The 23,719-nt window shown below is 39.2% G+C and overlaps 1 protein-coding gene across 4 annotated transcripts in view; it reads left to right on the forward strand.

The window, feature by feature from the left end:
• The first annotated feature begins 6,812 nt into the window (after positions 1–6,812).
• Positions 6,813–23,719, forward strand: part of TMEM117 (transmembrane protein 117) — a 430,326-nt gene continuing 413,419 nt past the window's right edge. For all 4 annotated transcript variants that reach the window (XM_069490727.1, XM_069490730.1, XM_069490728.1 and 1 more), the window contains exons 1-2: positions 6,813–6,928; positions 15,200–15,504. In XM_069490727.1, the coding sequence (XP_069346828.1) occupies positions 15,228–15,504 (277 nt within the window). In that variant the 5' untranslated portion in view covers positions 6,813–6,928; positions 15,200–15,227. The remainder of the gene's footprint in view (positions 6,929–15,199; positions 15,505–23,719) is intronic.

Here is a 23,719-nt window from a genome sequence, read left to right on the forward strand (position 1 = left end):
CATCCTTAATTTGGACTGAGTCCTCAACCCAACGATGTGCCTTTCTAAGAGAAGCATATAGAGATTTGGACACACGGAGACACAAAAGAGAGGACGCTGTGAAGATGAAAGCAGAGATTGCAGTGATGCATCTACCAGCCAAGGAACACCAGGAATTACCAGAAGCTGGAAGAGAAGAGGAAGGATTTCTTCCTAAAGCCTTCAGAGGGAGTGTGGTCCTGTTGGTACCTTAATTGTGGACTCCCAGATCCCAGAACAGTGCAAAAATAAATTTTGTTGTTCTAGACCACCAAAATTGATGGTAATTTGTTACAGCATCCAGGAAAACTAATACAGTGAGGACAGGAGATATTTGCTAACTTGTGAATAGGAAGATATGTGGGTTGTGCCAAAGATAAATTAGTCTACAACATTTTGAAGTTAAGTGTTATGATAATACCTAATGCATGAGTGCGCACTATGAGCAAATAATGCTCTCTGCAAAACTCACCTTTTTAATGACATCCTAAAACTCGGAAGAATGGCCCAGGCAGGCCTCAGCGGTCAGCAGCTATGATGATGGAGGGTCCCCAGGGTAGCTTTCTGGAAGAAGGTATTCCAAGCCCCTCCCTTATTCCTTCATATGAAATGATGGGGTGTGGGGGTTGCTCCCCTTAACCCTTGGGGGAAACAGGGAGACCAGGCATTCTAGTCTATGGCTAGAGAGTGAGGCCTACTGTTTGTCATTTCATGGCTACAGGTAAACATGACCATTGTCTTTAAATCTAGAAATAGATAATTTTCATTTCTTATTATTTAAAATTCCTGGCACCAGTTGTTTCTATTGAGTTCCATTTTACCCTTCCCTATCCTGGCTCCCCGCTCCCATCCCCTCCCTGCTCAGATGGCTGCAACTCAGAAGTCAGTCGTTCTCAGCGCTATCTGGCTTTCCCTACTTGCCCAGAGTAGGGGATATATTTCACTATTCCCCAGGAGTCCTTGCTTCTGTGAGTGGACCACAACATTCTGGCTTCTTCTGGCTTCTTTTCTTCAGCCCTCCCTCCTCTCTTTCCTACCCTCTTCCTTGTCTCTCTCCTCTGCTTTGGCATGTATTTTTTTTTTTTTTCCCCAAGAGATGGGCTCTTACTCCATTGCTCAGGCTGGAGTGCAGTGGTGTGATCATAGCTCACTGCAGCCTAGAACTCCCGGGCTAAAGCCATCCTTCTGCCTCAGCCTCCTGAGTAGCTGGGGCTACAGGCATGTGCCACTGCGCTCGGCTATATATTTGTGTATATTTGTGTGTATATAAGTGTGCATATTTGTTGTGAGCCTTCTGGTAACGGGTACTGTTTCTGTGCTGCTCCCCTTTGTCTGCAGTTTCTTCCTCCCCACTTTTCTGTGTATTTAAATCCTCTTTTTTCCTTCAGTCTTTGCCTCAAGCTTCTTCCATCTGGCCTTCTGCAGTAATTTATAAGGATAGGTTTCTTTCTCCATTTCAAATTTCTTTAGCCGTTATGGTCAGCAAAATGCATTTGGCCCTGAGCACCTGTCCCCTTATATTACTATTTGTGGTGATTAGAAGCCATCCATTGTTTGCTCATTTAGATCATGAGTTCCCTCGGAAAACAGACATACTCTATTTATCTTTTAAACCTCAACATATTGCAATGCCTTGATAGACTAGTTGCTTTGGATATGTTTATTGATTGGGTGGTATATTTGGTACTTTACATGAAGTCAAGAGCTCTCAAAAGCCAGTGTATTTTTGTGTTCCCCCAAATCAAGCCTCCCTGCCTTGGGCTAGGTCTCGCAAACTTGTCTAGGTGAGGCCTGTTGAAACAAAAACATTTGTTTTAGGACCAGAAAGAAAGAGCTTGTCAGCTCAAAACTGCCCATAGGCAAATATTTTCCATTTAAAACCAGCAGTCACATTCCTGTAAATGAGGTCATCACTAATCCCAAGCAATGACTGCACTCTGGAAGTGAGGCTCTGGCCAGTTCATAGGGCCTCTGTATGTGTGGGAGTGAGCGTGGGACAGAGGAGAAGGCAAGAAGAGGCAGAGGAAGGAACTGACAGGAGTGGGCAGTGCAACAATTGTCCTTCTCTGTCATTGCAAGAGGAATGATGCTTTGAAGGAACTGCTGCATTTCTGCAGATTCTGCAGGGCAGCCCAGTGTATGAGTCAGGGTGACGCTGACCACCAAGCAGGTGACTGCTCTACTTCTTGTGTGACTGCTAGTTCACCCTCTGTTTGCATGACTCCTTTGCTTTAAAAACTGTTCAGAAAAGTACTTTCTCCAGAAATTTATAGGGTTGAGTGAAGGATAAGTGAATCAGCTCTTTAGCAAAAGAAACTCTGTGGGACATGTAGAATATGAGCAGGGCAGGGGTGAGATGACTCATAATGATAATAAAAAGAGCCAACATTTATGGAGAATTTAATATGTACCAGACAAAATGTTGAAAGTGTAAAGTACATTTTTAAATCCCTCTAACAAGTAGTAGTGAAGCAAATACTACTAATTCTCAGACAGGTTAATTAATTTGCTTAATATCACATTCTCATTATTTGGCAGCACCAGGATATCAGAATATAGGTTCTAGAATTCCAAGTAGCGACATACGATGACCATTTCCTCAAAATTTAGGACAAAATTTAGCAAAATTTAGGACATGTGGCCTAAAATATATCAGTGTATCTTGGATTTGATGGGAATGGACATTTGATATTAAGATTGTTAGGGAAAATCCTGGCAGTAGAGTCACTGCCCTTTATATACCAGAAGAACATTATGGATCATGTTCAAATTTTTATTCTTGCTTCTTTAGCAATAAGGAAATTATGCTGTTTATATTTAGAATGTACAATTAGCATCATCCCAATTGACCCATAGGAAATTAAAAATAGTTTTGCTTAGAGTCCATCAAATCACTGATGAAGGTGTTTCCTCATTGACTTGGTAGAAGTTACCGATGCTTACAGCTATAGTTTCCTCTTGCTTTAAAAGGGCAATTTAAAGAGGATAGAGTTTGGTCATCATGAAAGTTTTCACCAATTCTTGAAATGGACATTGAGCTTGTCTTTTCATTTTTTAAAAAATACAGAGTAAACTGTATTATTGATGTACTGGGATATGTGAGAGTAACAGAAAAACATCATGTCTCATGTGGTTAATTCTAATTTTTGAACTCTTGGATCATATTTTATAAAAGAATTGTATGTCAACAAGACATTTTAAGCTTGTCTGCAGGGTTAACTTCATATATGAAGGTGGAGTAGACAGATGATTGTCTAGTGTGATTTGAGTTTCCTACTTAAGTTATTTCATCATTATCCTGACACTCTGAAACTGTGGCCAATTTGCTGAACTCCTGTATATAAATATAAAAGAAATGGAGTCATTTGGGCTAAAATATCGGTGAGGGAGTGGGAGATCTAGAGCCTTGCTATCTTGGTTTCTTTTTGGAACTTCTATCTATACCTTTTGAAAATCACTGCTGGCCAACCCTGAAAAAATAGTTAATCTCTGTAAGTAAGCAATTGCCACCTTTGTACTGGACCAATAGATTCTGAGCCTGAACAAAGTTTTCATTGAACACTAAGGTTTGATGCAAGGAAGAATAGGTACTTTATTGAGCACGTGTTATGCACCTGACACTATAGGTGTGTTATACCCATCAGGTCATTTAAAAACCCTAAGAGGTCTGTGTGGTTGTAGTGAGTGGGATGACACAAAACTGGAGAATACGGAGAAGTGCAGCCTAAATCTTGGAAGGATCTGTCCATGAACAGAATGACCTACTATGGATCCCTAAATCCAGACCCAAATCTAACATCTCACCTTTCAATGGAGAAGAAAGGCATATGTAGCGATTCCTATTATAATTTTATAGTAGCAGTTTACCTAAAGTTATAGCTAGTGAGTTGTGGAACCAGAATTTATACAAATATTCATTATTTCAGGTGTCCTGACGGTAAAACCCATATTCCTTTCCTGGTACATCGGGAGGAAATATAAGATGATAGGTTGAAATGGGGGGCTTGTGAGCCACATTGCCTGGCTCTGGTTCTTACTCCACCACTGTGGCTACTTGTGAGATCCTGAATGAACTATTTGGTCTCTGTATGGCTCTTTCCTCAAAGGTAAACATGCAGGTGATATTCCATGTTTAGCAGCTATCTCACAGGTCTGTCATAGATATACCTGGTACACAAATAAGCCTTCAATAAGTTGAGCTTTTATCACTACATGTTATTGTGACAAAGATCAAAGTATATAGGCTGTTCTTCTGCCTGGTCCTGAAATAGGGTTGAACTGGAGATGATAGGTGGCTGCCAAAGCAAAGGGTACAAGCTTCTTTGTCAGTGGTAAAAGGGAACATTGATATTGAAGACAAACCTTGCTCATTTTAGTATTTGGTCTTGACGTGGTCCTAGAGAACTATATTCTCTAAACCCTGAGACCTCTCAGAGCAAATAGTAAGCATTGGTAGAGCTTATTCTTAAAATTATTCTTACATGAAGAGAGATGTAAAGGTGGACTAATGAGCTCCATGTAACTGATGCTGGACATTTCAGTTCTGATTTACTGAAGTTTATTTTAGTAGACACCCATGTAATTCAACTGATTGTGGAGTAGGATGAGTTCTCTCTCTCAAGTAGACCAAAGACAAGCTATTAATTGATTTTTAGCCCACTACCCATTGAAATACAATGTTTTCAGTCTGTCACTCAATGAAAGGAAAAATTCCTCCTGTTTTCCTTTGTTTTATTTTGTTTTGCTTTGTAGTGAAGGGGGATATAAGTTACAGACCTCAACCATCTGTTGCATAATTTGTGAAGTTTTAATATTTTCCAGTTTCAACTGACTGAAGAGTCCTTGCTTTAAACGGCGATCCAAGGAAAATATAGCTCATGGAATCCATGTTAAACAGTTACATAGTTTAAAAATTCTTTGGAGAGTAATACTAATTATAAAAGTACAGTAGAATCGAATGATTAATCTGTGAAATTAATCCACTATTTATTTATTTATTTATTTGAGATACAGTCTCTCTCTATTGCCCAGGCTAGAGTGCAGTAACGTCATCAGAGCTCACTGCAACCTCAAACTCTGGGTCTCAGTGATCCTCCTGCTTCAGCCTCCAGGATAGCTGGGACTATAGATGTGTGCCATCATGCCCAGCTAATTCTTTTTTGTAGAGACAGGGTCTCCTTATGTTGTTCAGGCTTGTCGCAAACTCCTGGCCTCAAGAGATCCTCCTGCCTTGGTTTTCCAAAGTGCTGAGATTACAGGCGTGAGCCACCCTGCCTAGCCAATCCACTGTTTATTGAGCTGTTATTATAACTTACTGTGTTAGGTGCCAAAAATGCAATGATGAGGAAGATTTAGTTTCTGCCCTCCAAGAGTTCATAGCTTAGTGGGGGAGAAAAAGTAGTAAAAAAAATACAACAAAAGTGTTATGGTAAAATGTACAAAGTGCCAGCATAGGCAATAAGTTTTCTGAGAAAACTTATTAAAAGCACTACAAAAGAGAATATTATTAAACAATTCTATAAAATGATCACAAACTATGACTACGATATAGATATATGTGGTCATTCTTAGAAGCCAGAAAAATGTCAAATTAGTGGGAAGAATGGCTGTGAACTCCCAGCTGTCCCTGTGCAGAATAGCTACCCTTTGGGACTTGGGAATGGCTCTCTCTATCCCATTGCACAATCTGCTGACACCTCAGCTCTCCCTCTTGCTATCCCACCCATTCCTGAATCAAGCTGCCAGTCCAGGAGAGGGACTAGCTCTCCCTTCATAAGTTTGCTACCATGGGCATGTATGAATTATCTTATTTTCTATTTGACTATACAAACTAGTGATCACTCCATTATCAGCATGCTGGACACAAATTATTAGCAACTGATAAACTGAGGTAACAGTTGCTATTAGGCATGGAAAGAAACAGAGGCCACACACATATATATGGTGGAATAAAAATTGTGCATGAGTTTGTGTGTGCTTGTATATATGTTTGTATGATTCTATGTTTGTAAAAATGTGTGTATGTATGAATGTATATGTGTGCTTAAATGTGTGTGTACATAGGCATGCATATGTGTATATATTTGTGCATCTCTATGTGCATATGGAAATGTGTGTGCTTATGAATGTGTGTGTACGTGTGTACGTGTGTATATGTGCATGTGTCAGACCAGACAGGCTGGAAAGTAAGTATGAGACTTCTCATACTCCTCCTGGGCTCTGTCTCTCCCCACCCCCACATCCACACACCACCCACAGGCAAAAGCAGAAAGGATGCTCTGTGACCTGAGACTGACTGCATTAGAAAGTTTGCAGCTCTTTGAGGACATTCCACTGGGAACCCCATGGGTTCCTTGCGGGATGGTGGATTTTATGTCTGCCCTGCCGATTTCCCCAGGAAGAAGGGACTGCTGCTGACATGCGAGGGAGACTGAAGCCGGGCTCCCCCCACCCCCCACCCCGCCTGCAGCTGCCGCTCTGCAGAGGCGGGCCGGGCCCGGGCAGGCTCAGCGACGGCGCACGCGGCCCGAGGGCTGGAGTCGGCCCGCGGCGCTGGCGGGGGGGCGGGGGCGGCGGGAGGCCATGCCTCCAGCTGCGGAGGCGGCTCACAGCTGGAGCGATCGCCGTCACCTGCGCGGTGCCATTGCCCTTGCGCTCCCGGTGCCCGGCCCGCGGCGGCGGACTTTGCGGTGGGAGCGCGGCGCGGAGAGGCACCGGCGCGGAGGGTGCCCGGCGTAGGCGGCGGCGGAGTGGGCCGAGCCGGTATTTATAGCTTGGTGACAGCAGCGGCTGCGGCGACGCCGCTGGCCCGTCTCGCCGCGCTTCCCAGCGAGGCCGCCGGCGCGACGGAGGACGGTGCTTGACCGTCTCTCCCGTGAGCAGTCGCCCCGCGCCCCGCGCGACCCTGCAGGTGAGTACGCGGGCCCGGGCGCTGGGCGCGCCTCCCCGGCCGCTCGGTCCCGCCGCAGCGGAGCTTCCCGGCCCGACCGTGCGCAGCCAGGCAGCCACCTCGTCCCTGCCCGCGAACGCGGCAGCAGCCCTGGAGCCCCGGCCCGGCCCCCGGGTCCCCTGGCGCCTCTCTGCCCCCTTCCCGATCATGGCATCCTGGAGGCAGGGGGAAGTGTCACGGAGGGAGACCTACGCACCAGCCCTTGTGGTCAGGGCAGCGGAGACTCTCAGGGAAAGGCTTTTGGTGGGAACCCTCAAACTCCCGGGCTCCGGGAGGGTGAGGGACGGCGGGAGAACAGACCTTGAACTTTCCTCGCTTCAGTGATTCCTAGGATGGGAACTGAAGAAAAGCCTTATTTTTGTTAATTAAATTAACAGGTTGCAGTTCATACGTGTTCTCCTTAAGAAGAAGAAGGAAAAAAAAAAAAAAGACTTGGGTGTCTGGTAACTTCATCGTGACTAAATAAAACTATTTTTTGATTCCTATTCTAGAAAATGCCACAGGCCCACAAGTGTGTTTGACCCATGTGGTAACATTTTGGCTGCCATTATTCATTTTCCCCTGTGTGGAGCAGTGTAGTGTGTGTGTGTGTGTGTGTGTGTGAAAGAGAGAGAGAGAGAGAGAGAGAGAGAGATGGGAGTAAACATCACATGTTCATTTTAGTATTTATGTATGACTGTATCTCAGAAACCAAAAAGGAAAAAAAATGAGTACAAGTATGTTGAATGTAATGACATGTATCTTCCCCCTAATTATAAATGATGTATTGTCTAAAATGCAAGGAAGGACTTCTAGGAAGCCTTCAGTGTTTTGTTTTGTCTTCTGAAACAAGTTTTCCCAATTTATTGAGTATGAAAAGTAGTAGAATCCCTGTAAAGGGAAGTCTAAAGTGTTGACTTTTTACCATGGGTATACTTTCTAACTTTTATTCTCCCAATCTTTGTAGTTAAAACGTACTTACAGATTTTGACATTGACTGAAGTATTTGTCCCTCCCATCCCACCGTACATCTGATCCTTGTGATCAGAAACCAGTACTTTTCAGTTTTATTTAATTTGTTTCTTTAGGCTTGAGACATGAATAATATGAAATAACTTCAGACATGAATTAATTTTATTTGATTCATTAATTGCTAATTTCTTTGGCTTTGTGTTTACAATATGGTCATGGAAATTCATTCTTTATCATAAACAAATGTCACTTCAAAGGAGGTCTCAGTATTTTAAAAGGATACATGGTGATTATTTTTTAACTTTTTATAGCATGCTAGGGTCCATAAATATTTTGCCATGTCAATGGAAAGTTGTCTTTGTTCACAAGACTACCAGACCTACTTTGCTTTTGGATTCTCTGTTTTAAAAACTTGCATTGATTAAGCACTTTCTTGTCCCAAGGACTACAGGATAAGAAGAAAGGAAGAAAATCACTTAAAGGTTGAAACAATGTGAAGAGAAAGTCTAGGAAGTGATTTATGGATGTGATCCTCTAAATTAGCTAGGGTACCACAGATACCATCCTGGAATCTATGCAAAGCCACTTATGGTGGTTTCATTGATTGACTTAAAAGGTTGCTTTTTATTTAAAAGGCTGTGTGGTCTTTGTATTGGACTAAAAGTAAGAAGTTCCAATTTTACTTCTGTTTTATTGCTATTTATTTTTTTAAAACCTATATTAAGCACTTGCATTATGTAAAATGTTATGTATCATCCCCTCTTGCCTGTCTTTTTGTCTAACAATTTAAGATAATATACTAAGACCTGTCCTTACCTCAGGCCTGGTCCAGGCAAACACGAATTTGGGGTTTTCCACCTTTCTACCATTTCTCCTTTTGCAGGCTTGGTTGTCTCATTATCCACAGTCTACTCTTTTTGGGATGGAATCCTCAATGTTTTTTCTCACCCAAGTCTGGTCTGTTATCCATTCATCATCGATGCATCTGTTTATTCATTTGTTAATGCATCGGTTAATATTTATTGAGTGGCTACTAGGTACAAGTCATCACCTGGTACATACTCTTACTTCCTTTCCATTGAAACTTTATTCTGTATTTTGTACTTCACACAGTGGTAATTAAGAATATTAACTTTGGGGTTATATAAAGGTAGCTGTTCTTGTTTCTGCCAGTTGGTAGCTGTATGACCTTGGGCAGATCACAACTTCTCTGAATCTCTATTTCTTAACTGTAAATCCAAATGGTTGGTATCAGGACTAATTGAGATAATACATTAAAAGTGTTTCCCAAGAGCCCAACGTGTAAAAATCTCTAATAAAATGTTAATTACTAGTATGTTGTCTACATTTGCTGCAACTCTGTTCCTTTCAGGAAATGCGTTCCTCATCTGAAAAAATGGCAGTGCCATTCTGGATTTTGCCTAGGCTACATCTACATCCAATTCATCAGTAAATCTGATCAGCTCTTCCTTTTAAATGTGTCCAGAAGCAGAGCTGTTTAAACTGTCTGCACCTCTCCCTCCCTGGTCCAAGTTACTGCATCTCTTATCGGGCAACAGCTTCCTCAGTAGCTTTCCTGCTTCTTTTCCTTACCCTTCTATTGATACAAAGTATTTTTAACCAGCAGACAGAATGGCCCTTGTGACATGTAAGTCCGATTGTGTCACTCTGCTTCCTCTCTCTACTCAGGGCAAAAGCCCATGTACATAGAATGGCCTCAAGGCCTGATCATGATCAAATGTTACCTCCTGCACCTCATCTCTTTCATAGTCCCTTTTACCCATGCCCCATCCAGTCACATTGGCCTCCTTGCCATTCCTTACATGGACTAAGCATGCATCCAGCGATGGCCTGTGCAACTTTTGTTCCCTCTGTCTAGATCACTCTTTTCCCAGGTATCTGCTTGTCTTCCTCTCTTCTTTCATGTCTGTCTTCCAATATCACCTTATAGTGACTCCTTCTTCAACTTCCCTCACACCTGACACTCCTTATTAACTTTTTCTTGCTTTAATTTTCTCTATAAACTTTCTAAAATACTCTATTTAATATTTTATCTTTTTAATGTCTGCTTCCCTCAAAGAAGCTGTCAGATGCATGACAACAGGAGTTTTGTCTGTTGGTAACCCTGGCACATAGGCCAGTGCTTGGCACAAAACAGACAATTGTTAAATATTGAACAAATGAATGAATAAATATTATTATAGAATTAACAAACCTGGACTTCACCACTTGCTATGTATGATTGTATCTCTCTTCTGCTCTGAAATCTTTGATAATTCTCTTTTCCCTACCCAGCAAAATACAGACCAACACTTGTATAATCTTTCTTGAACTGGCCCCAAATTATCCTTAAATCTCATAAAACACCTCCAAGCACTCTGTGTTACAGCCACACAGAACTACAGATATGTCTGTACATAAGTCCCAGACAGTTTCCTCTGTGACTTTGCACAAAATACCCTCCCAACTTGAGTGGCCTTACATCTCTCCCATTTTCCTTTGTATTCTTCTACATTCTTAGCCTTTAGTTCTAAGTTAAATACTGGCTTTTAGTAAAATGCGTGACATTCCTAATATCTAGTATAAATGCTAGTTCTTCTAGAGTTGGAAACCATGACTGAAGATTTATGGCTTACCAGTTTCAGCCTGTGATTACTGACATCTTCATTGCTGCTATTATATGAAGAAGCAGAGGCTTCCAAGATATTGATAGTGGAATCTACCTAATAATGTCATTACTTATGAGAGGGAATTAAACTGTGTAGATTAGTCTAATTCTGAGATGCAAATGGAAAATCATAGAATAGACATCCGTAATGCATTGCAAAAGCACAAAAAGATCAACTCACCTACTTATTGATGCTCAAAGAAGAAGAAAAACATTCAAGCAATCCTGTAGTCACATGATCCCCAGTTCTTTCTGATCATGCTACCGAGGCTAATTTGAATAGTAATAGTTAGATCCATTCATTCTAGAAGACTGCGAATTTTTAATATTAGATGGCTTTATTATCAGAAACTTTCTAACCAACATGTAAAGGGCAAGATTTTGGAATTTATGTCTTTGTGTGGGGAAGGCATAATATAGAGTGTTGAAGCCTGGGGACTTGGATTTGAATCCTGTCGCAGACATAGACTAATTTTGTTACTCTGTGCAAGTTACTAAACTCTCAGTTTCAACGTTTGTAAAATAGGGAAAATAAGAGTATTTTATTCATTGGGCTGCTATGAAATGTAAAGGAGATGCTTATAAAGCTCATTAGCATAGTATCTGATATATATTATAGTAAATAATAAATGACAGGCTTAGTAATGATGATGCAGACTCTGGTGCTAAAATGAGATGGGTTGGGTGGCGGTGCATTAGTAATGTTACTGGCTGAGTCATCATAGCAGTTTCAGGCTCCCCTGCTCTCTCCTCTTCTCTTCCCTTAGTGGAAGTTGAATGGCAGGTTGCTCTGCCACCTTATCATGTCACCTAAACAATGAGGGGACTTCTCTTTTGGAGTATACCACTCAACTCATTAAGAAGATGTCTATTGATAGCCCACAATGAGTCCAGTGCTATGCCTAGAAGTAAAGAGCCCTTTCTCTGAGGAGCTTATGATTAAGTGAGGGAGACAAACACATAAACAGTTGATTTCACTGTGATGAACTAAGAACTAAGATAAACGATCATTCTCATCTACGGTTGCAGAAATGAATTTTAAAAAATGAAGGGGTTTTACAGACTATTTGCCCTGTGTAACATAGTCAATTTGAACAACCTCACTCCTGGATTATTAACAGTAGAGTCACCAAATGATTATATTGATCATAAAGATGTTTTATGTGAACTACGGAGGTGAAAACAATTTTGGTACTCTGACAAAAAGCAGGGTACCTAAGGAACTAAAAGACAGGGCTAGGATGACTAGGCAAACTTTTAGCAACCTTGTGTATGAACACTTCCAGCTTTGTGGTATATTAGAAAGATTAAGGGCTAGGTATAGGTCTGGATTCAAATCCTGACTTTTCCACTAAATGGGGGTGTGAATTAAATAGGCAGCAACTGCTCTGAGCCTTCATTTTCTTACCTGTAATATGAGAGTGATTGTGGCATTCATGGCATTACTAGGGGAATTAAATATGGCTCAGTGCTGTAGTTTTCTCTCCTGAAATAATATAAATGCTGGAGAGGAACAGTTGTTTCAAAAAATTTTTGAATGTTCTAATTTAACTGGGGTATATGAACATTACATAGCCCACAAAGCAAGATTATGAAGTTAAAAACAATAAAGTAAGTATATGCCAGCCCTCCACAAAGCATTTATTAAAAAAAGAGTCAAGGTCATATGTATCCTGTGTTCTAAATCCTGCTGCCTTGATTGTGTGTGCACATGATGGGAGGGGAGGTAGTGGCAGCAACCATACCAGAGTTCTTTTTTTTTTTTTTTTTTTTTTTTATTTCAGCTTATTATGGGGGGTACAGAAGTTCAGGTTACATACGTTGCCCATGTACCACCTATCCCCCCAAGTCAGAGCTCCAGGCGTGTCCATTCCCCAGACAGTGTGCATTGCACTCATCATGTAGGTATATACCCATCCCCTCCTCGCACCCCCCCTCCCCGAGTCAGCACCTTCAAGCGTGACCATTCCCCAGACGGTGTGCAACACACTCATCATGTAGGCATACACCCATCCCCTCCCCCCGCCCCCACCTCAGTCTGATATCCGATTGGTATCATTCCCAGATGAGAATTTAGCATACCAGAGTTCTTCACTGATAAGAGAAGCAACATAGTAACCTGTTATAACAGCTTCTTAAATGGTGCCCCTGTCTAGTTCTGATGGGTATGTTGGAACTATTCCTTTTTCAAGACTCACTGGTACTTGAGATGATTTTTGAGAATTTCTCTTGTGGTGGTCTTTGGACACTTCCAAAGGTGTTGTATGAAATTCGGTGGACAATGGATCCATTCTGGCATTCTTTCACCCTGAATATCATGAAAATGCATAACGTTCACTTTTGTTCTTCACTGCCTGCTCTGCTCTCTTTGGTGTGAGAACCACACGTGTAGGTTGCTGCTGCTATAATGGGTAATGAGCCTCATGTTAAAAAAAAAATAATAATCATCTTGCGATAGTCACCATTCCTAGGTAATCTGAGCAACAGCCTCTGGAAATGAATTATTTCAGAGTGTTCACAAAGATCACAAGGGACTTGAAATTGCTTAGAGGGCTTATGAATCCAAGGCACAGTGGACTGTTTGGTTGGCTGAATTCTGTTGCCAATCCTTTTTTGTGTTTATATTGCTTTTGTAAAATAGTTACAACAAGTCTTCGTTAACTTAGACTGTGGGTTTAATTGACAATCATCAGCCTAGAATATTGGATTGGGATTTGGGAGCCTTGGAGACTGTACTCAGATCTTCCATTGTTTTAGAATTACTTCAGGCATGATCTTGGTACTTTCAATCATGTGTAAAATGAGACTATTTATCAATGGTTACTTTTTTCCCCCCAAAGTGTTCAGGATTTTATATACATATATATATATATCTATATATTATATATATAGATATTCCTCCCAACCCCCACCCCTGGGCGGTAGCAGTATATATTACAGAATTACTATAGTTGTGTCTAGAGAAGAATATGTCTCCAGAAGGCATTCAAGGGATGGCATCCCTTGGCCTGCCCTGGATCTACTCTCTAGGCAGGGAAAGTGCCTGGAGCTGATCTGGCTGCTGGCAGAGAATGGTGATCAGGCCCTGGGGTCAGACTTTAGAGGCTCAGATCAGAGCTCTCCTGCTAGATAACTTTGGGCAAGTTGCATAATCTGTGTGAGCCTCAATTTCCTCCCTGTGAAATGAAGTAGTTGTAATCATGATAACAGCATTTCAGGGAGTTGTTAAGACAAAAATGACATAATGATGCATGCAGACATCCAGCACAGAGCTTGGCATGTAAAGTACTGTAGACTTTGTAAGGGTCCCTCTTCCCTCTCTTCCTTTTCTGAACTCTAAATAAAATGAGAAAAAAGACAAATGAATTGGCAGATGGCAGCCAAATTATTGCCTTTATTATTTTTCTTATCTCAGATAACAAAAATATCAGCTTTATTGCTGAAAAAAACAGATGTAGCTTACTCTGAGAACCAAATGGGCTCACTAAAGCCAAACCCTAGAATTGGATAGACTTAATCACCCACTCCCAAGTCCTCGTGTACCTACACAGGCCTCCCCATGTGGAAGTTACAGCTTGCGTTCTTTATGGCGGGCTGGCTCCCACAGAGGAAAGACGCAGGAGCTGAGCAAGACTTTGGAGCTGGGGCCTGGACAGTTGCATTTTAAGACAGCTGTACTTCCAGTGCATATTCGGGTTCGGACTCACTGCTGTAGTCACATTACATAATCTGCAATGCCCCTGTGTCTTTGCATATGCCGTTACCACCACCTAGATTTAGCATCCTTGCCTTCTTCTCCTGGTGAAAAAAAAAAAATCCTATTAATTTTCCAATCTCAAATGTGGGCATGTTCTCTTTGAAATCTTCCCCTTTCTTCTCACTCCCCAAAAGCAGAGTTGTCCAGTCCTTCCTGTGAGCAACTGCTCTATCATAGACTTAGCTATTTAATAAAACTTATTCTGTATTGAAATTATTTGATAACTAGTCTGTGAATGTTTTTATAAAAGTTCATACACATATATGCATGTGCCAATGTATAGAAGAAGATCTGAATGTATATCCACCAAATTATTAAGCAATCACAACTCTGAGGAGAAGGTTTTGGGCAGAGGAGAATGGTATGAGGATGGTATTGTTCATTTTTTCTTAATGTGTGCTCAGTTTACTTCCATATCATTTCAATTTTTAAATGACTCTGTATTACGATGGTAAGATAATAATCAAAAAGAAGAAAAGCATTGCATTGGTTTTATGCTCTGTGTTTCCTCTTGAGGACCTCTGCGTATTGTCTTAGTCACCATTGCAATTTTGGACAGTGTTCTGCCCTCTCATGTCCCTTTTGCTCCCCCTACTCTTTTATTCTGCTTTTTTTCCTGAATCCCCAAATGATCAGAGGTATGATTAGATGATGGGTAAGGGACGATATTAACTTTCCACAATCTAGACTTGTCTTGGTGCCAAAAGTAGGAACAGGTATCATCTTTTCCAAATACCTTTTTATCGAACTGTTGAATAAAAGTTCATATAAGTTCAAATATAAAGCTGAACAGATAGCAGGAAGAGAGAGACTACTTGTTTTCCTGCTCTAACGCTTTCTATCTTTTCTTACACAGGTAAACTACGGAATTGAAGGTTTGAAGGATGGGTAAAGACTTTCGTTATTATTTCCAGCATCCTTGGTCTCGCATGATTGTGGCTTACTTGGTGATCTTCTTTAACTTCTTAATATTTGCGGAGGACCCAGTTTCTCATAGCCAAACAGAAGCCAATGTTATTGTTGTTGGAAACTGTTTCTCATTTGTAACAAATAAATACCCTAGAGGAGTTGGCTGGAGGATTTTGAAGGTGCTTCTATGGCTACTTGCCATTCTCATAGGACTAATAGCTGGCAAATTTCTGTTCCATCAGCGTTTGTTTGGTAAGTACCATAACCCATGAAATGTAATATTGCTAATTATTTAATTTCTATTCTACAAGATAGAGCTTTGTTATTTCTAAATGCCAACTTAGGATGCATTTTAGTTTGTCCGCCAGCTTTAATTTGTCATGCATTGTTGTAACTACATTCTTTATTCTCTGTTTAATAGTGTACTTTTTCTATTGCCTAAGGAAAGTTAGCATGAGGTAAAATTGGTACCAAACTTCATTTAAAAAATGGCTTTAGAGATAAAATAAATGTGTATATGATCTTATTTAGAGAAGACATGAAAATAGCTCTTTTCCCACAAATAGTACCTTAGTATGCTATACTCGAGAGTTTGCAAATCATAAAGAAAATGCCTCCATATCACAGTACGTTTTCATTAAAGTAAGTTAAACATTGCTCATATATTTACACATATTGCTCATTCAGGGAGTTGGAATTGGAACTCTTAACTTTTTACCCTCATTTTTTTTTTGAACATTAGCTTTAGAATGTTTATTTTGAGCCTCCTTGCCCACGGAATAGTATATTAGTAAGAAATTTCTGAGTAGCAGGAAAAGAGACTCAATTAGTTTAAGTTAAAAAGGCAACATACTATAGAGATACTGGGATATTTCATAGAGACCAAGGATATAATTCATTTTCGACATTGGGATAACTGGAAACAAGGGCTTGGATTCCGTCAGGAGTCAGGATACTCTTTATCTCAACTTCCCTATTTTATCTGCTTTATTCTCCTTCCCGCCTGAAGTTCAGTTTATATCCACCCAGAGAGGCTGGCATAACTCTCTTGGTCTCAAGTTTGAACTTTCAGAGAAGAGACTGCAGTTGGGTCAGAGGTTCCCACCTCTGGACTTAACAGTTTTGGCCTAGAGGGTGGGTGATATTTATTCAACAAATATTCATTGATCACTCATTACAGGCCAGACACTATTCTAGCAACAAATCAAACAGGTAAAGTCTCTGCCCTCTTAAAAACTTACCTCCCACAGGAGGGTAAAAGATTATACAAATAAATGTATGATACATGAAGAGTTGATATAAGCTATGGGGTAAAGAAAGTAGTTTTAAATACTGCAGCTGGATCAATTAGGAAGAGAATTTACACATAATATTACATATATTTTTCTCAATCTCTAGTCCTCAAACTATTGTCATCTGTTTCTGTCATATAAATACACAAAATGTGCCTATTTTATATTTATTATCCTATGTGTATATATGGATAATATACATGTATATGCATATTTGTACAATACATACTTATATGTATATGTGTACCTGTTATAGTTTCTAGAAGTATGGTGAGGCAATAGAAGAAAGAAATTGAGAAGTAGCTATAAATGGAAGAAGGACCAAGGGAAGTTTTTGTTGTTGTTGGTGGTGGTGATGGTTTTACTTGGGTGATGAGATTAATTGACCTGCCTGTATTTGTGGGGGAAGAAGCTAAGTTGAAGTGCAGATACAGATATAGATGAAAGACAGCATCTCTGAAGGTTTCTTTGGCCTGGGACTTAGGACACAGGTAGAAATGGTAGCCTGAGAGAGGACAGGAGGGAAGACCCTGGTTCCTCAGATATGGGCATGAGTGAGATAAAGCTTGATTCTCTAATGGGTCCATGTGAGGTGGGGGAGCAGGAAGGTGAATGTCCTCCCACCTGATAATCTCTGTTTTACTATGAAGAAGAAAAGCTGAAGGTAAGGATGGAGGGGTTTGATGATGCAAGGGGTTTAGGAAAGTGGTGAAGGTTTGGACTGTGACCCTAGGGGGTGTGGAAGTGAACCGACTAGGGACAATTGAAAAAGGTGCTGATCGTCGCTGAGGGCAGTGTATGTCAGCCACCGTAAATTTGACAGACACCAATGTGCGTTGTTGAGCAGCTTTCTCTTTGAGAGCTTAGTCACCTGGAACAGAATTTGAGAGTGATTCATCTGGGTGGGGACTGCTCAGGCTTGCTGTATTGGAAACAAAGAATAGAAAATAAGCAGAGAGTTCTAGTAAAAGGGTTATTGATTTGATTAACAGGGGGTGTTCTGGCTGGACATGGAAAAGAGGTGAGGGAGATGATGATCTGGGAGGAGTGGGCAGGGGCCTGAAGATTTGGATGAAACTCAACAGGTGAAACGGGACTAAGAAAAGGGAAAAGACTGGTAGGTGTGGTCAGATGACATGTTGTAACTGCTGTTCTTTAGTGGTGACTCCCAAATATGGTGTGGTCTTTAGAGAGTGGGTGTGAAAGTGGAGAGGAGAGAGACAGGTCATTGACACGGAGGATATGTAGGTACTTGGTGTTAGATCATCTGCACAGGCACAGTGCCCTGCATAGTAATATTATGGCTGGAAGAGGATAAGCGTGGGTGGTGAGTGGGAAAAGGTCAGTTTCCGAAAATAGGTAGAGAGTGCTGGGCAGAAAAAACTATACATGTCTGTTACAAGGAATGGCTGGATGTATTTGGAACTCAGTCAAGAGATTTCATTAGGGTAGAAAAATAAAGCAAATTTAGACCAAAATATTCAGTTATTAAAGAAAAGTTATTTGCCCATATTAAAGACTGATTGAGAAACATATAGTTAAAGTAAATAATAAGGGCAGGTCATTTGGTGTTGTAATTGCTACATTTTGTTAAATCATTCTATTGCAAACCCTTATCTCTTGTACTAAAATCACATTTCAATCATAGTTTACATTTTAATTCTCCTGTTGGTATGCGTAATTCAGCCCTGAAAAAGCAATCTAGATTTCAAGTGGTTTATTGAGTACAAATTATTTTAAAATAATATAAAAATGTATCCTATTTTTTTTTGCTTGTAATAGAAAAGATTCTATGATGTAGTCAGATTTATCACTTCTATTTGGCAATTTCCTTCTTTCTTTTTCCTACTAAAAATCTATGAAATTATATGGGATATTAGAGAAAGAATCATAACTGTCTGCAAATCTTGGTGAAGACTCCTGATTCAACTTTCTAAAGAACTCCCAACTCGTTCCCTCTCATTTAGTTTCCTAATGAACTTTGAACTTGTCTTCTCCTTCTGTCTTCCTTCATCTCCCTTCATGGTGATTGATTCTTCGTTGCTTCATGAACTATTAATAATTTCCTCCTAGTAGTTCTCTCCTCCTCCAGTTCATTATGGACTTTGCTACTGGAATAATTTTTCTATATTACTAGATGGTTTCTACCACCTACAGAATAAAATCTAAACTTCTTTAGTTGATATCCACAACTCTTTATGATCTATTTTTGTCCCACTTCAAACCTGGTTCCTTGATATTTCACACTGTACAGAATTATTTGCTGGTTATCAAACCTGCCATGTTGTCTCATGCCTCAGTGCCTTTGCATATGTGCTCCCTCTTGCCCACCATGCTTGTCCCCTCCTTGTCAACTTGGCTAATTTCTCTTTTTCCTTCAAATCCTAGTTTGAACATTATTTCCTCTGTGACATTTTCTCTGACTCTCTCCTGTCATACTAAAGTTGTCTTTTCTCCAGCTCCTACTTATAACCACTTGCACCAAGGAGAGTATAGCAGGGTGCTCTGGAACTGACATCCGAGCAACACTATAGAAAGGAATTTAAAATTTAATGCAAACATGAAAATTCTTATTGGTTTGATATGTGATAAATGTTTCTATTCCCAAGTAACTAGCATTTATACATAATTCATTTTTAAAAGGCCATATTTAAACTTTTAATTATTTGAGCATGCAAACTTACGGTAGGTGGGTGGTGATGATGATGATGGTGTAGGTAGGTGGGAGTGGGATTGTTAATTACAAGCACAGAACTTTTTGTTACAGACATATTGGAATTGTTTACCAAATGATCACAATAATTTTGTGAGATCAAGTAAACTGTTTCCTTTTCTTTCTCATTCTCTAATTAAATGCCAAACATAAATATTAAATAGAGTGCCACTACCTCTTTCATTTCATCAACTTGTCTTTCCTCATTTATTTTATTATGGGAAGTCTATTTTAGTAGATTCCAAAAGAATAACACAGTATTGCCAACTTAAAGCACATGTAAGAAAGAGTGAATGATTCTGTGAGCACATGTTTTAATGTAGTTTCATTGGTTATCAATTTTATTTTTCTATGAGACATAAATATTACTGTGGGGCTATTTAGTTAACATAATTTAGGAACAATTCTGAAATCAGAATTGATGCATTTGGAATAATTTCTTTAGTTTTAAAACTGAATTTTGTTGAGGTGAGTATTATATTAAGATTTATGAAAATTAGATTTTGTTGGAATGTCAGTTTATACTCTTCTAGTGCCTCTCTTTTCCATTTGCTTGCATGATTCTAGTCATTTTTTTTTTTTTCAAATGTGTGTTTAAATGATGCGTCCTAGCTTTTGGGAGGATTATACTTTAGAAATATTCATGAATAGAGAAATTAAAAATAATTATGCTGATGATAAGGACTTACATGTAAAGGGGAATTTAATTTCCCTTGAGCTTCTTCAAGAAATAATTTTTATTCCAAAAAGGAATTGAAATTATTTACAACAATATATATGCATAATACAGTATAAATGGACTATCGGGACCACCAAAAAAAGAGAATCAAATATGTTTCGATTTCACGAGGTTTTTTTTTTGCTTTTTTTTTTTTTTTTAGAGACAGATCTCACTCTGCACTCTGTTGCTCAGTCTGAAGTACAGTGGTACGATCGCAGCTCACTGTAGCCTTGAATTCCTGGGCTCAAGTGAACCTCCTGCCTCAGCTGAGTTTTATTACTTTGCTTGGTTTTGAGCTTCCTTGGAGCTGGGCAAAAGGGAAATGTAATATATTACATCACTCTGGTCATCATCAATAATGAAAATTGCAAGTTCCACAGGGAATTTTTCTTTACACTAAACTGTAGGATTTCCTTGTCCTAAATTTTGGTAAAGAATTCTTTTCTCTTCTGTGTTGTAGAGAAGGTGCTAACTGGTGAAGTGGCAAATGTAGAAATGGAGTTCATATTTTTGTGTCTTAAAGCAAACGTTCATAAAAGTATAGAGTATTACATTTGAGCATAAATGCAAGTCTATGATGTTTTACTTTATGAAAGCAATTCTATGAAGGGCAAAGTGGTCAGGATCCAAGTAATTCCTTCTGGTTGAATAACTTTTTTCAAGGATAGATCTTAGAGCATCTTGAGATCCTCTATTAGTTGCAATTCTTTTTTAACACTGCCCTTTTAACACATTGTCAAATCACCTCCACCTGTCAGTGTCGCAACAAGAAAGATATTCTACATATTCATTGAAGTTAAGACTTACCTGAAACTGCAGTAGTTGGAAAGCAGGTAGACTCAGAATGTAGCATCTGAAATGATTTTAAGCCTGTCAGTATTGCATAGTTCCTTTTCCAAATATATATTTGTGTATATAGTTATTTGTATAATTATCTTACTAATGTCTGATTTCCCAGCTATATCCTAAACTCTGTAAGGGCAAGGATTAGTTGATATTGCTTACCATTTAATCCTCAGTGCCTAAAACAATGCCTGGAAAGTAGTATTCAATATTTCAATATGAAAGTAGTATTCAATTCAATATCAAATATTCAAATTTGATTGAATAACTAAGTCAATGTTTCTTTTATGTATTATCTTTGCCAATGTCGCCATCTTATTGTAAGCTATAGAAGGATACTCATTTGTCCATTCATAAGATGTGAGACATAGTCTCTGATCTCAAAGAATTTAAAATCTGGTTAAAGAGACAAGATACATATACATGAAAAATTAAATACTCTGATAATTACAAGAAAGTGCATATCAAGTATCAAATGAGTAGTATAGACTGTGAGTACTATGGGAATTCAAGAGTGAAGTTCACGGTGGGCCAGGAAGGGGGAAGAAATTTTTAGAGCCAGTATGTGATCCAAACTGGAGTCTAAAGTGAGAGTGGGATTAAAATATTCAGAAATAATACAAAGAATTAATTACCAATTTCAGGTCATGGGGTAGATAGTGTGAGCAAAGATGAGGAAAACCCAGCTTCCTTTGGAATGGGGGAAAAAGCTGAGGAAGTCATGCTCATCTTGATGGCAGAAAGGTTTATGTTTACAAAGAGGCGGAGATGCGATGGAAAGGTAGGTTGGGTCTCAATTCTTTGTTCTTTAAATGCCAGTCTCCTAACTTGTACTTCATCTCTTTCGTTATGGTCTTTGAATCAAGGACAGTATTTGAACAACATGTGAGAGGATGACAAGATTAATCTTGAAGCAGAATCTAACGGGGATTGGAAAGGGAGAGAGGAGGGAAGTAAAAAGTAAGTAGGAGGGTATTTTAGAAGCCTCCTGCAATAATTCAGGCTTGAGTTTGTCCAGGCCTGTCTGGAATAGGGGCGGAGCAACTGGAAGGCAAGCAGGATGGGAGGATGTGAGACCTGGTGAAACTTCCACAGCTGTTGGGATTTGAGGAGGTGAGAGGGAGGATGAAGTCAAAGGTAACCAGGAAGATTAGGCTGGGTGACTGGAGGAGTGATTATCCTACTGGGGGTGGGGAGGGAGGAAGGGAAAGTCATTGGAAAATCTGGTTAGAGAAAGAGATAATGAGTTAAGTAGGTGATGGCTCCAAGGAATGAGCACATAGGTGATGGCACATTTACTTTGAATAGTGCTCAAAACAGTAAAAGGTGTGTGTTTACTAAGCTTATTCCAGGCTCACCGTTTCTTATCCAAAACCCTGGGGCTTGGTGTGTTTCAGAATTTGATGCATGTATCTATATTTAATAAGTCAACCTGCTAAATGCCCCATCACCAAACATGTTATTTCTTTTACATATATGTGTATGTATATATATTCACATAAAATGGGATAAACGCAGACTTCAAACAGGCTCAAGTAAGATCGGGTTAGGGTTTGCTGCTAAAGGGATTCATGTTTGGCCAGGTCTTGCCATTAAATTAATTACAAAGATCAGCCTTTTGGATTTCAGAATTGTAGAAACTGGTTTGTGGACCTGCACTTGACTATAATGAGCATTTCATATACATCTTTCCTTACCCCAAGATATCCAGCTGCATAAAAATCGTGATTCTTTTTTAAAGGCCATGATTAAAAAAAGAATAGTGTGATAACTAGATGGCTACAATAAATACATGCTGAAGGTGTATTTTTCTAATGTTTATATTATGCAAACTATTAAGGGGTTTGCTATTTTCTGTGTACTTATGTTTGTTTTAGTTTTAAACAGGAAGTTTGGGGGGAAAACGTATTCCCAATATATCCAGAGCTTTGAGAAGACAAATTCTGGTTTGCTTCCTTCATTTTATTGTAACAAAAGGACATCTCCCATAAAATACCAAGTAACTCAAAAATATTTTGTCACTTAATGATTTTAATAAAGCTAAATGCCCATTTGTTTTCTGTTGTCTTAGGTTTAAGCCTAAGGTGAATTTATCTTTTGGTATTTTGAGCTATATGTATGATTTTATCATTTCAAAATAGAAAAGATTCAGATGTTCCAGAAAGCATGGGAAGATAGTCATGGTGATACAGAAATATCAAAACACAAAGAATCAAATATTTAGGAATGAAAAACCATTATTTTAGTATAATGATATGGGTATGGTTTGACTTCCTTTGTGTTAATTTGTGATCTGAATAGCTGAATAGTAAAAATGACCCTCATGTTTATCATGGTAGTTGATGGTACATTTAAAAAAAGTATATATGTGGGTACTCAGGAGGAATGTCAACAATTATTTTAAGTATTGTGTTATCTGGATGATAAGGGCTTGGTTTGGGGGGAATTATTTGAACAAATGCTATAAATGTAGCTAAATGTTACTTAGAATATCTATGGTGTTAAGCTTTGTTGTCTCTAAATATTATATCTTATACTCATGACAAATATTTAAATGTTGTGCCACTACCTTCATTCTCAACCAATCTATACTGAGTGCTAGAATCTTAATTTTTACTAGGTGCTTGAATTGTCAACAGCCAGTCCTTTTCATAGAATAAATAATTTTAGAGCCAGGAATAACTATAGAAGTCATTAGAGAAAAATGTTATTTCAAAGCTTGGAGTGGCTTTCTGGCATAAGAAATAAAAAACAAAACAAAACAAAAACCCAAAACCAAAACAAGAACAAAAAAACCAAAAAAAACCCCAACCAACAAAACAAAAAACTCAAGTATTTTAAAGTAAGGTAGATTAGAAAAGGTAAGCTGGAAAATTATTTCTATTCAGTATTTTTAAA

The sequence above is a fragment of the Eulemur rufifrons genome, chromosome 16 (assembly GCF_041146395.1).
Source record: "Eulemur rufifrons isolate Redbay chromosome 16, OSU_ERuf_1, whole genome shotgun sequence".
In the NCBI taxonomy this organism is placed as follows: domain Eukaryota; kingdom Metazoa; phylum Chordata; class Mammalia; order Primates; family Lemuridae; genus Eulemur; species Eulemur rufifrons.